This window comes from Agrilus planipennis, unplaced genomic scaffold (genome assembly GCF_000699045.2).
Source record: "Agrilus planipennis isolate EAB-ADULT unplaced genomic scaffold, Apla_2.0 scaffold345, whole genome shotgun sequence".
Classification (NCBI taxonomy): Eukaryota; Metazoa; Arthropoda; class Insecta; order Coleoptera; family Buprestidae; genus Agrilus; species Agrilus planipennis.
In genome coordinates, this window is record NW_020439046.1 from 72,692 (window position 1) to 87,124 (window position 14,433).

The following is a 14,433-nucleotide window of genomic DNA, read 5'->3' on the forward strand; positions in this document are numbered from 1 at the left end:
TCATAACTCTATAATCCAAGCTTTTAAAATCCATCATAGCCTCGCACATAAAACCCCATAAATTGGGATGGAGATAATAATTTAATGGTGTCGTTAACATATGGTACAATAATAATATTTCAGATGAAGTACATTTTCTTTGAGCTTGTTGTACTCATTTGCACAACCTTTTGATGAACCATGTACCTACTTCTTGGAATTGAGGTTACTTTAGACGCTATTGATTTAATGTAAACCGGAAAACTGGGACAAAATATCAAGCAAAACTAATCCAAAACATTTTTATGTCATGTCTACTCCTCGCATTCAAACAATTTCAAAAGAAACCTTTTTCCCAGCCGTTAAATTAGGAAAATGTGAAAGACACTCATTGAATTAATTTCTAAAGATAAAGCTTTAATTAGAATTATAAANGTTTGTTTAATCCAAGGAAACCGCGGAAAAACTTGGATTGAAGGAAACTGATCGAAATCGAACCGGTGTCTTCCCGAATCCTAAGCTCTAACCTGGAATCTAAAGTGCAGGACCACGTCGCCAAGGGCATAATTTATGACAGATCACATAATAGTTCAAAAGTGTGACCTTCTGAGACCTACTCAGTGGTAAGTTCAAAATTTTATCTAGCTAAAATAGCTTACAATAAATTGCCAAAGTTGCAAAAATTAAAAGAAAAAAAAAATAAAGTTACATATTAATTTTCAACTCAATGTCAACTCGCATATACGCCAGATCCAATTTCATCCATGACTTTAGCTTTGTCATTGATTGGAAAGGAAAGAAGATATTGATTTCGGTTTTTTAATTATTTTATTAAAAATGTGCTAAAAGTAAGAAAGTTTAGTTTTTTTTTTATTGTACTTACGGGTAGGACTTTCGAAACTGACGGCAACCAGTGGGCTCAAGTAGTTGTCTTGATTTAAAAACGGAAAATACTGACCTCCAAATCCGCGCTGAGGGAAATAGATAACTGGACCGATGTTTTCCATGTCGCCGGGGTTCTCGCCTTCGCACGAAACCCACACTGTTTTGAGCTAAAGAGAAAAGTAAATAAATTTATCGAAATTAATCTATTAAACTAGGAATTCTACCACGTTCGGCATTTCACTTGAACCATGGATACTGTAATTCTTTTCCAATTCCCTGATGTGTTCCTGTAGATCTGGTGGCATATTTTTCGGCATCGACGATGAGTTATAGTATTCTGGAATCCATCCGTATATCTGTAAAGTATTGGTAAATGTTGTGTTTTCAAACGAAACAAAACCACTCTTCACAATATTTTACCTTATTCAGTTTAAGGAAAATGCAAGGTCCTTTTTTGGACGAATTAAAACTGTAGAAATATTCCGGTAAACATGGCTTCCACGAGGCATCAATGATAAGTTCGCAAACCTTATCTTTAGCCGGAGAAACTCCTTGGATGCAACTCTCAACGTTGGTTCTGTTGCCGTCCTTCTTCGCCTTGTAAACTAGTAAAGGAAAATAAAACTAAGACTTCAGTCAGTTCAAGTTCGAAATTTACGCATACTTGATAAGAAGTCGTCGAGTTGTTCTTTCCAATATTGAATGTTGCCCCTGTTATCGTATTTGTATCGGATTAAAGTACTTTCAACGTCGATTAAGGGTGGCATTGGTCTGAATCCCAGCCCTGAACAAAAATATGCACAATATCAAAATCTACAAAACAAAGTGATTTTCTAAAAGTCATCAAAGGACAAACTATTCATTAAATAACTCCTTCAAGTTTTGTCGTATGTATTTGATAAAATCCTTATACATGTATATGCAGTGGCGTTTTTGTGTTTATTCGCTATTATAACTTTTAAACTTGCAAAAAGATATTTTTCATAAAACTTGATGACAAAGTGTAATAAATTGTTGATTTAATGTGTTCCATTATTATCAGAATTCAGACAAGATAGATTTTACGACGAAATGTCGTGATGGCTAGCTCTCATCCATTTTCAAAGAATATACACATACATATAAAAATTAGTAATCATCCTAATTGAAAGCTAGTGAAATATTAATGATACATGAAAAGTCACCTAATTTGCTAATTTTATATGAGAAACGCATCAAACCACTTTAATTAATTTAGATGTGATGTGGTACTGACTGTGGTAGGTATAAAAATTGTCTCACGGAGCAAATGAAAAAAGAAAATTTACCAAAATATTAAAGCGGTATTTACAAATTATCCCACTAGCCCGTTGCTTCGTAAGGGAAAACAATAGAAATGACAATTTGGAAAAATTAAATCTCAGCAGAAATAAATTTACTAGGTATATTAGTTGTAATAATTAAGAAATGAAATAATTTTTAAAACAGTATGTCAAAACTGAGATTATTACAAGTTACTTAATAAATTGTACTATTTCTACAGCAAATTCAGTCATTTACAATAGAAAATTGTAATTTTTGCTTTGCTATAAAAATTTAGTTTCCTCTGTGTTGTAATATAAAGAAAAAAAGTTAATACATGTATTTAATTTACCTGGATTTGTTCCTATAACTGATTTATCCAACTGCCATTTAGGCTTTTTCATATCTAAAGTCTGATAAAATACAGCCAGTAGTGCAGCAAAGAACCCTATAAGGGCTGCGTAGAAGATGATGTAGAATAGGATGATCTTTCCTGTAAATAAAAATTCATCATTGAGCATCAACACATTTACCCAGTGATACATAAAAGACTTTTTATATTTTTAAATTTTTCCTGAATGAAACATTTTCATAGGTTTCGAGCTCGCGGTAGGTTTTCCCGAACAATTTAAAAACCAGTGGAAAAACAACAACTTTACTTATAAAAATTAGGGAATATTTATGAGTTTTTCTTCTGAAATAAATGATTAGCGAAATCGGCTTTAGCTTTGAACAGTATTTTGGTATAATTTTCGAATGATCACATCTTCTCTTCAAGCTTATTCATTGTAATACAACTGCAGCTTGATGTTTTTACAGTGATGATTCTTCAACACAACATAAACCTTGTCTACTAGTAGAAGTATGTACTTTTAATTAATTAATTTAATTTCATTTACCCTTTTGACATTTTTAAACTTTACTTTTCATGTTGATTAATTTATTTATTAAAACTAAATTCAAATAATATTTTGCGAAAGTATCTTGAAAACGATTTTAAATTATTGGAATTCGAAATTGATACACGACTGATAGCCTTACAGATATGCTTTTCAGATGTTATATACGACTTGTAAAAAGATGAGTCTTTTAATTAAGACAAAAACAAAGACCAAAAGTATAGCAACGGCTTTGTTCGTCGAAATTATGTACTTATATTTATAAATTAGAGTCACAATAGTTAAATAACTGCATAAAATATAGGCCTATATAGTTCCACTTTCTTTCCTGAAAACAATACAACGATGAAAGTAAAGTATGTAATTACACTTAGGACTTGTACGTAGTCCTTTGTTACCATTCTTAAGGATGTAACTGCACATGTACATAATGCTGCTCTATATTACATTTGCTTTGAGGTATGACGGTTTTCGAGAAACTTTGCTGAAGTTAATTATTATTAGAGTAAAGTACAATAATGTCTCAAGGTTGGATGATATGGAAATGTAAGGTAGGTACATACTCATGTTTCATGTTAATGTTTGATGTAGATTGAATAATAAGTGCTTAAACTGGCGTGGTTCCACCATTAATCAAATAACCACGTGTGGGCATTTTTTTGTGAACAATATTCTCTTTAGTAAACGAAACTTTATTTATAGTGTTGTTTGTATTCTTAAAACAACAGCACGTAATATAAAAACTACGCAAAATTTAATGTTTCATTTTTGTTTCTGCCTGGTTCATCCGCCAAAATGTTAAAAAACAAAAATTTCACTATTTTCTCTTTTTTTTGTGGCATTTCTGTGAATTCTTCATAAACGAATTAGCTTTGATTATAACAGAGCCTCAATTACAACAAGTACGTTTCATAAAGTAGACATTCTAAATTGCAATCAAGTCTAAACAAGAAATTCAATTTTCTCCTTTGCGAATTCAAAGGAGTTTGAAAGAAAGAAAACAGCAGAACAAAATTACGGAAATTCAGTTATATTCATGGCCATTGGAAGCATTCATTCAAAAGAACCCTTTTCTCTTTTTAACTAAATTAATGGGATCTCTTTAATCTCCATCTCCTACATGTCTTGAGCCAAATGCGTCAAAAATCTTCTTCAGATCTTCGTTATGAATCAGAACAAAGCAATTGACCAAAATTAGGTTTGACAAAAAGATTAAAAACACGAAAAGAAATATTTTGGAAATCCAACTAACAAATTGGGTTACCTTTGTAGTTTCAAACTGATATCGAAGAGGATTATAATTAAAAAAACAGAACGTTTACGTATATTTGCAAATATTACATTGTGACAGCTGCAGGAAATGTAGGTATTTTCAAATGTAGAGCGAAAATTCCTTATATTTTACCACTACGTAATGTTTCACCGTGTGTACCAGGTCGAGACTTCGCATCATTGATTTCGCTGTTCGTGCTTTCAAGCTATCGTATAGAAATAGTTTCGGCTCGTAAAGCTAAATTGCAGCCTGAACGCTCAACCTGCTTTTGTTTCTGCTGCTGCAATAAAATCGGGAAAACAAAAGCCCTCATAATGGATACAGTTCTACTAAAGAACCTTTTTATTCTCATTGAAAATGTTTCGATCATTACCAAAAATTTATTCAGTAACGAAAATGTTTTTCATTCCACCCTGATAGTTCATTTTTATTCTTTAGAATTCCTTTTCAAGCGTTTTATACATGTATGTACATGAGCACATAAAGAATAGGAAATCAAATAAAAAAGACATCGACAAGATTCTGAAGTTACTTTTTTGGTATAATTCATTGTCGAGTGAGTTAAGTAAATGAAGGGAATTACTTTTTCGATAAGATTTCTAATAACTGCCTCAAATATCTTCATTAAACCGAACTTCTATGAAAAACTAGCACGCCACATGTACACCTACATACGTGCATTGATCTTGTTTGTGGCTACCAAATCGAAATGATAGGTATTGATTGAATACTCTTGCTTGTTGAATGTTCTATTACCTAAATGAGCGGAACCAGAAGTGGCCTAGTTCTCTGCTACAAGAATATACTTTCCAAAATTACAGGAAATTTCGGTCAACTATAATGTAATTTTAGTGTTCGTGGGCTATGTAAGTGATTAAAACTATGTAGATGACATTATATATACACCAGAGAAATCATTTATTAAATCAATGCGTGTATCGGAGAACTTGAATAAATTTACATAAAGTTATTGCAAACCAACCGTAGGACTCCAAAAAAAAATATGTTCAGCCGGGTCATAAAGGTATCGATCAAAAAGGATCAATTAATTATTTTTGAAGTTGACAGTTATTCGATGTCAAATTAAATCAACTGTCATCATTGTTTAATAGCTTAAGGATGCTCGAGATAGTCCTTGATGAGCCAAAAAACGTGTATGCTCCTAGTCAGAACGTATCAGGACGTGTAAAAGTGACTATCTACGATAATCCGAAAAAAGTCAAAAGCCTGGACTTTTGTTGCAAGGGAGAAGCCCATACAAGCTGGGACAGATACGAAGGCAAGTGCAACGTGAAACGGGAAAATCGTTGGATCATTCCGTACGAAGGGAGAGAAGAGTATTTCCGAATAGAAAAAAATTTAATCGGCGGAAAAGGATCGTTGGTTGAACTACAACCTGGAGAACATGTATATCCTTTCTCATGCACCCTTCCTGCTGCTGCACCGTCTTCTTTCGAGGGTACCAAAGGTTTCGTCAGATATACGGTCAAAGCGACCCTGGTTAGACCCTGGAAACTGAACTATCATGCCAGAAAAATAATTAAGGTCGTTCGCCCTTTAGATCTGAACGTTATTTCTCGTCTTCGGGAACCGGCTTCCGTTGTGATGAACAAATCGTTCTGTTGCCTCTGGTGTAAATCGGGCCCATTAAACGTCACCCTCTCTCTGCCCTATACAGGATACACTCCAGGTCAATCAATAACAGCCACGTGTGAAATTGATAACGGTTCAGATGTCGATGTCGAAGAAATTGTTTTTACTTTGAAACAGTTGGTTTTCTATCATTCCACGAATCCTTGGAAAGAATCATGGGCTACAGAAAATCGAATCGCTGTAAAATCGCACGTCCAAAGAATCGCTGCACGAACCAGGGAAAGATTTGACGAAACCCTGATTGTACCGGACGTACCGCCTTCGCATTTAACTTACTGTGCCATAATAGACCTAGATTATCTATTTCACGTCATGGTAAAATTAAGTCCGTTTCATACGGACATGTCTTCCGCCATCCCTTTAACAATAGGAAGTGTCCCTTTGGAAGGCACGCTTTTGCCTTTCATGAATAATTCTCTGTCGGAATTTCAACCCATCCAAAGCGAGTGCACCTCAGACAGTTCAATTCTCGTTAGTGATAACGAAAAACAATCCACTAAATTGTCTCCTACCTATTACGAACTCAACGGGACACCTCAAATTGTTTCCAACGAAGAAGATGTTAAGGCCGTTCTATTACCCAAAGTCAATTAATTATGTATTTAAGAATAAATGGTTTTTACCAATAAGTGGTCTTTCTCTGATTGTACAGGGTGGTGAAATGGGAATGCTACAATTTAAAATCCAAATTATTTTTTATCATCATCATCGTAAGGTCGTCAGTCTGGTTGGACAATCACCTCCACACATCCCACATCGTTAACTATTTATGAACAGTAATGTAATCTAGATCTATCCCTTTTAACACCTGTTTCTGCTTTCAACATGTCACTAGCTGACCCTTCATACCTGAAAAGGTATCCTACCAACCTATCTTACCTACCTTTTTTTGACTTTCATAGCGCCCTCTGTTCTCTTACACTTTCTAATATTCCACATTCTGACTAGTAAAATATTGCAACTTTCCCTGTTGTACTTTTTGATGGCATCCCCGGAGGTAGTTCCTGCCCGGACATCCAAATGGGAGACTATTTTACGTCCAGAGTGCTTTATTCCAGAGGACGTCATTGTTGAAGCTATAGAGTTGCAAGAGTACGTTGTACTCGGGATNATATGTGTTCATATTGTGGATATCGTTCTCATAAGAGTGGCGATTTGAAACTTCACTTAAGAATTCATACTAGTGAACATCCATATAAATGCACCTTTGTTAATTGTAATAGGGTGAGGCCACATGGAGCGTCTTAAACAATCTTATCCGGACCCTATCTAGAGTGAACCAGCAAAAATTTCCGCATCCACTTAAGTAAGTAAAGTAATTTTGCTAAATAAATTACTTTATGGTTCTAAAAATGTTTTTAAAACTCTATTTAAAATTTGTCATTTCAAGAATTATAACGTTATTTGGTATTGGTTTTTCCTTAAGCTTCTGTGCCTAAACCACTTTAGCCACTTTTTAGCCAACCTCCCCCCACTTGGTCCACCATGCTTTTGTCCGTGGACCCCTCTAGAACAACGTATCTTTTTTTTAATTTCTTTAATTAAATTATCATTTTCATAGAAATTTTATCTTAATTTTATGTTTTCTAAATAAAAATAAATGTCTATCTATCACACCAAATACGTAATTTTCAGAACAACTATTGCACATCTATCCATTTCTACACCTTCTTCTTGGGATCACCAAAAATCTTATTTTTTTTACAATAAGAAACCATATTGCCCGGTATATTGTTCAGAATAGACTTTTACCCTTCCCCTTTACAGGTTTACGCACAGCCTAATTTTTTTTTCATACTCATTACATACATACATACATACTAGGGACCCCGACACATGTGGTCGTATAAGTTATCAAGCTATGCATTTTTCATAAAATTGTAAAATTACGAGTTTTTTTGGAATTATATAGTTTAACTTTTTTATAAATAAAGAACCCCAAAAGTTATAATACTATATTTATTTTTTAAAAATCGTCCCTCAGGACCGTAACTTAAAATATTTCTTGAAGGATGTAATATCGTACGTTTGGCCCCTTATGCTTGACCCAACTTTTTTTAAAGATTTTTTCATCATCTTTGACATTTTCGTTACAATAAATTTCTAGGCACAATTCAGGGTAGAATTTGGTCGCTCATACACTTATAGCATGCATGAAGCATTTTGAATAGCTTTGTGATTAAGAAATTCCTCTTCCTTTGTAAGGTTTCCATAACTACTAACGCAATTACTGCACTCCCGACACTAATAACATTATTAAATGGGACTTCATCTAAAAGGGTAACGAGATACACAATAACCCACGAAATCAAATCTACCAACACAATATTGTTAAATAATTTACATACAAAACTCTATCTGCATACGAATCTAATCGAAAACAATTTCTTTTTATATTAGTTAACTAATAAATATTCTCTCTAAGGATCAAACAATATTTCGAAGAAATAAGGAATATAGCAGTTATTTTTTAAACAGATAATAAAATTACCGGATAGATAATTAAAAAATGTTCACATTTGTGTAATCTTTTTCGTGATTAGTATCATTAATAAAAATGTAGTCTGTCATTTTTAATTAGTAGTCTATTAAAATTGGTTTGTGTTTTCGATAACATATTACCAATTAGGGTGGATAAAAGCTTTCATTAGCTTGCCGAAAATAGATTATACTTCAGCCAAACAAGGGGCTATAAATAGCACATTAAACTTATCTTGAAATATCTGCAAAGTTAAGAAAATTTACTAAATCAGTAGAATAATTTTGTAAAACAAGTAACGTAAGAATAATCACTTTGTCTATAACGGATTTGCAAATATGTACTAAGGATAAACAAAATCTAACAAACATAAATAGTGTTGTTTTGCTATATTAAGAATTATATTCTAATTAAATACTGATGCTAAAGCCTTCAGAAACATTTAAACAAATAAATTTTTATAAAAACTTATTTTAATTAAATCAGATCTTTATATAATCATTATCAATTTTGAGAATGCGTCAACAGAATTTTAGTTATTTTGAAATTCATAATTATACATGTACCATGTCATTATCATATTGTGTGTTCAGTAGTCATATTGATTAGGTATATAATGACAGGCTACTGTCGGAACAATTATGGAGTCTCAGTTTTTAATAACGTAGTGAAAAGGTTATCTAGTGGTTTGACTCTACAATTTTGATTTTATATATTTAAGTTTTCGAGTTCTTTTATGTAAAACTAGTTTTGAGTGTTTTTGACAATTCATTTTTCTACAAATAAAATTGGAGCAACTGAAAATCGGAAAATCATTTCTTCCTACGTTTCCTTTAGAAATTGCTTCATAAACGAAGTTAATCAAAAGCAAACTTTGTAAAGTTTCATTTTTAAAAGTCACCATAAAGGACTTTGTTGTTCGGTGTAAACATCATTAAACTTCCCTTAAAAAAAAAAATGTTGTAAAATAGAGACTGAAGTTGAAAGTATCATATTTCGATCTTATTGGGAGGTCTCATGAGCACGTTGCAGGCAGTCTCGATATATCACCGATCAAGAACTCCAACTTTAAATAAAATAATGCATAAATGGATTTTATTAAACTCATACATAAATTAAATATAAACTCACCGCTACTTTTTAATTTACGCCATCAACATCATTAAAGACAGTATAACTGAAGGGATAGATGTGCAAGGGCAAAAGATTAGTATGCTTAGATTTGCAGATGATATGGCAGTATTAGCATCTAGCAAGAAGGACCTAGAGATAGCTTTAAATAAAATGGAAGCGGTACTGACAGATCAGTACTGTATGAAAATAAATAAAAGTAAAACTAAAATACTGGTATGAAAGGGAAGAAAAAGTAGGGAAAGTGCGAATATAAAGATAGGAGACGAAAAATTAGAAGAAGTGGATGATTTTAGATACCTAGGAAGTCAGATAAGTCAGGATGGAAGGAGTAGTAGGGATATAAAGCAGAGAATAGCGCAGGGTCGTGTCGCTTTTAATAAAAAGAAGTCACTTCTATGCTCGCGAACGGTTAATTTAGAAATTCGAAAAAGTTTGTTAAAGGTGTATGTTTGGAGCACGGTATTGTACGGGTGCGAAACATGGACAGTGGGCGCGGCGGAAAAGAAAAGATTAGAAGCGTTCGAAATGTGGTGTTATAGGCGGATGATGAGGATATCGTGGGTGGAAAAGGTTAGAAATGAAGAGGTATTGGAAAAAATAGGAGAACAGAGGACTCTATGGAAGTCAATCAAAAATAGGCGAGATAGGTTGGTAGGACACCTTTTTAGGCATGAAGATCTAGTCAGAGACATATTAGAGGCAGAAACAGGAGTTAGGAGGGGTAGAGGTAAACCTAGGTTAGATTACTGTTCGCAAATAGGTAAGGATGTGGGCTGTTCTAGTTTTAGGGAAATGTGAAGTTTAGCTCAGGATAGGAATGAGTGGAGGTACGTGTCCAACCAGTCTTAGGACTGACGACCTTATGATGATATGATAATTATTATGTGACAATCGACCCCTAAAGTGTAATGCAAATAATAATTACTTAGCACCTAAAAAAATTAATCTAACCCTTCAAGTATTGTCTAAATTATGTATATTTAACTTAGTCCAACTTTATTTATGGTGCATTGCTCCCAATGGTAGAATAATCAGATCAAACATTACAGATAATTCTGTTATTTTGCATTGTCCTTATTTATTAAGAGAATAAGAGCTACTGTAGAAGAGGTTAAAGTTAGTATTTAAAATTGGTAAAAACCATGTCACCTCTGAAGTCATATTCCACTCTGTAGGCGGCGATTTTCTCAAAAAATATTCTTGCCATGTTCAAAATTTGGTAATATTGCAAGAATTAATGGAATAATAGTAACTGACCGTAATATTTTTTTATACCTGTTTAAACTAATGCATAAAACGTAAATACAGTACACAAATAAATACCTATCGTACAGGAAATAAACCGTTTATCAAAAACTATTGACTCGGTTTTTCTTTCCTTGTGTAGTAAAGCGATAGGTCATTTTCATTTCCTGAAGTCGCTGCAAAACCCGCAAATGTTATTTAAGCCCACATAATATGTCAATGCCATATAATTTAGGAAATTGAGTCGGTATATGTTTTTATAATATTTTTTATTTTATAACGTTATTATTAGGTTAAATTACTACTACTATTTAAATCGTATACGACAATAATTCATTTCGATTTCATCCATCGACGTTACATATTGCTTAAATATTGAACAAATTAACGTCTAAAAAAGCAGACGACAATTAATAATGGTAACAACAGTCAATTGACCCCAAAATAAACCGAATTGGTGCAGATTGAGATTTTCATACATCATTTTGCTTTGCGTTGTGTTTGCAATTATTGATATCCTACAGTATAACTTAAACAATATTAACTCAAATCTTTAAGTTGAAAAAATTTTATACCTTGTTTTATTAAACCAAATGAATTAATTAAACTATCAATCTAANTATTGTTATAAGTAATAAATTATTGTAACAATTTAGTTAGAAGATTTATTTAAAACAATGATGTGCTTAAAGAGTAATTTGGCGTTGTTTCAAATTCTACTGAATATACAATCGGAAAATGTTGAAGTCTGCCACTCGACCATGCTACAGTTAAGCATGCTCCATGTTTGAAGTTTTTCTGAAATTGTATCAGACAAGGTGACTCTTCGGGTGCACCAGCAATAAACACACTAAAAAAAATATTTATGATATATCCTAGAAACAAATATATAGTCACAAAATAATAAATTATTTTATTGTTAAAAGTAATTTTTTTAATTATAATCCATTTAATTTGAAAATCAATAAATGATTTCTATCTGTGACAAAGAAAAGAAAGTTGAGAAAAAACTATTAAAAATAGTCGTGAGTGCGATTATTGTGCGATACCAATAATTTTTTCTTAAACAAAGGATAATAAATTAGTAAAGGTTCCAATGGTGACCTTTGTTAAGAAAGTATAGACTCACCCCAACTGGCACCGGTCCTCCCCAAGAACTGATTTGTTTCGGAATTCCAAAGAAAAATCCTGAAGCCTTCCCATTTCCCTAATTTCGGCGGTCTTGTGTAAAACTGCTGTTCAGTCTTCTTTTCCGCCATTATAGGAAAATCGCCTAGTTCACTGCTTCACCCTTCACCGAAAGGGATGTAGGGCAGGCTGATTCTGGGGTAGCGGGTTCGTGCCCTGCGCAAACCGAAGGCACACTTCGATCCAATCGTCACTACTGCAGAGCGGCAATGCTCAAGAAATCAAAGTCGATTGTTCGCCACCCAGCGGAAAATTTATAAACGATACCATACTCGGAAAAATCGGAAAACTCAACGACAGCGTGAAAGCTCCATATATTTTAACAATCATCGTGTTGGGCAGATTTCTAATGCAAATGATAAGATTTGAACAAAGAAAAGGAAAAACGATTCTCACCTTGGAAAATCGAAATCGAAGTACTGCATGTATCTTCACCATCTTTCGTTTGTTAATATACTTAATTTTGAGTTATTTTTTTAAATTATACGTCTTGTTAATACTCTAAATTTAAATTCTGAATCGTTTGTGCCATTTTGTCCTACTGATTGCACAAAAAATAATAAATAACTAATTGCACCAGACACAAGTGAAAATTTGATGTGGTGGGCTGTAGATGCTAAATACTAAAACTTGAATGAAAAATAAAATTTTTTTATCATACCTATTATTTAGTGAAACGGTTAAAAATTAGCAATGAAACAAAATAAAAGTTAGATAAGCATTAAGAATCAGATTAAAAATAAAAAGTTTCACTGTTTTAAGGGTGCGTGATTTTTGACGATTTTAAAAAATGGTAAACTTTACTTTTCATCTAATTTTATTGGTTTTTTATTTCTTGTTAATGATTAACATCTTCACCAAATCAAATTTTGTAAATGTGGCTCGTACAATTAGTTATTTACTATTTTTCTACAAGAGCAATTTTTTAACATTGTAGATCTTCAACATATTTAACATTAAAACGTAACGGGACCGTTACGTGTATATGTTAAGGCAAATAAATTAGTAATCTCGCAGGATAAGATGGAGTGGAACTTGACCTTAAACCATGTATATAAAGGCCAAGGTTGTTTGTAGTACCCAAATCTCCTTCACCATCAGCCATCAAGTTCGCGCTAGAGCTTTATTCAAATACATGTACTTATATGCATCTAGACTTTGTGTACATGTAAGTACATACGTCACATACAAATATATTTATGCATTTTGTAATTCTATTCCCGTAGCAGGACATAAAGAGGATTATTAAAATCTTAAGCAGCCTGTTGGATTAATAATAGAAGATATTATTAAGCACATGGTAAGCCAAAAGTCGTTAGATCCTTTTAAAGGAATTGTATAGAAATTTCAGTTTCTTTCCATAAATACTCCCTTTTAATATTATTGTAAGAATTAAAGCTAAAATAAGGAGAAAAAGCACTTTATTTATTGTAATTAACACCGACGTTTCGCCTTTTGATATAAGACCCTTTTGCAGTCTACCTTGAAAAATATTTATACCAAAAGATAATACGTCGATGTTGGTTACCATAAATAAAGCGATTTTTGCCACCATTTTAGCTTTAATTTTTACAGTTTTATTGATATTAATATTTACCTTAATTGCCGAAATTATGCATACAAGAAAAGTACTTCTGTTTTTCAAAAATATTAAATGTTTACCAAATTCTAATCACTAAAAAGTGGATGTTGTTCGCACATGCAATAGATAAGGTCTGTGCTTAGGTTTGATGGAGTAAGAACTCTTAAGTCAACAAAGAATTCGTGTTGCCCGCTCCCTACTGATAATATTTAATTTTTGATTTGTAACCTGATAACTAAATAATAAATTTCTTTTTCCTTTCTTGGGTATGCGTATTTAGTTTGCCATTAACACATTCTCTACTGAAAATAAAAATTGTTCGTCAAAGTTAAAACCAGATTTAATCGTGAAACGTTAATCTGATGCAACGAATTAGTAACTTGTAATCTGATAAGTAGTCAGTTTGATTTGAAAATTTATTAATGAATGCTACCAAAAGATGATTCTTACACTAGCACTTTAATTTATTAAAAAGCTGAGAATTTATTGTTCCTCAAAAAATTCATTGATGTCTTTTACCAACTGGGTCTTTTTACAATCTGTAGTGATAAAATTGACCCAAACACCCAAGGAAACCTCTAAATAAAATATAAATGTTATTAGAAAACTCCTTTATTATGTTACTGTTTTTAATAATTTTCTAATATCGTTTTTTTTTAAATTACAAAAGTAATTAACTATTCAATTTATAAATTTATCCATCATGGATGCTTCATACTCTATGCTGCGTTCACTGCATATATACACAAAATGCGCCAGCGTCTAATGTGATAATACGTGAGGCCACATGGAGCGTCTTAAACAATCTTATCCGGACCCTATCTAGAGTGAACCA

General features: G+C 32.6%; 1 protein-coding gene and 1 long non-coding RNA gene across 2 annotated transcripts; one reads left to right on the forward strand and one right to left on the reverse strand.

Annotated features, from left to right (window-relative positions):
• Positions 1 to 448: 448 nt before the first annotated feature.
• Positions 449 to 12,188, reverse strand: LOC112905113 (sodium/potassium-transporting ATPase subunit beta-2-like). The gene is made up of 6 exons (XM_025976894.1): positions 11,958 to 12,188; positions 2,498 to 2,638; positions 1,529 to 1,648; positions 1,285 to 1,469; positions 1,089 to 1,220; positions 449 to 1,031 (listed from the first exon to the last, which is right to left on the reverse strand). Exons 1-6 carry the CDS (start codon positions 12,085 to 12,087, stop codon positions 822 to 824), a joined length of 918 nt encoding a protein of 305 aa, XP_025832679.1. The 5' UTR covers positions 12,088 to 12,188; the 3' UTR covers positions 449 to 821.
• Positions 12,189 to 12,299: 111 nt separating this feature from the next.
• Positions 12,300 to 13,676, forward strand: LOC112905114. Its single transcript, XR_003231567.1, has 3 exons — positions 12,300 to 12,432; positions 12,954 to 13,184; positions 13,246 to 13,676. It is a non-coding gene; the product is annotated as an uncharacterized LOC112905114 (long non-coding RNA).
• The last annotated feature ends 757 nt before the right edge of the window (positions 13,677 to 14,433 follow it).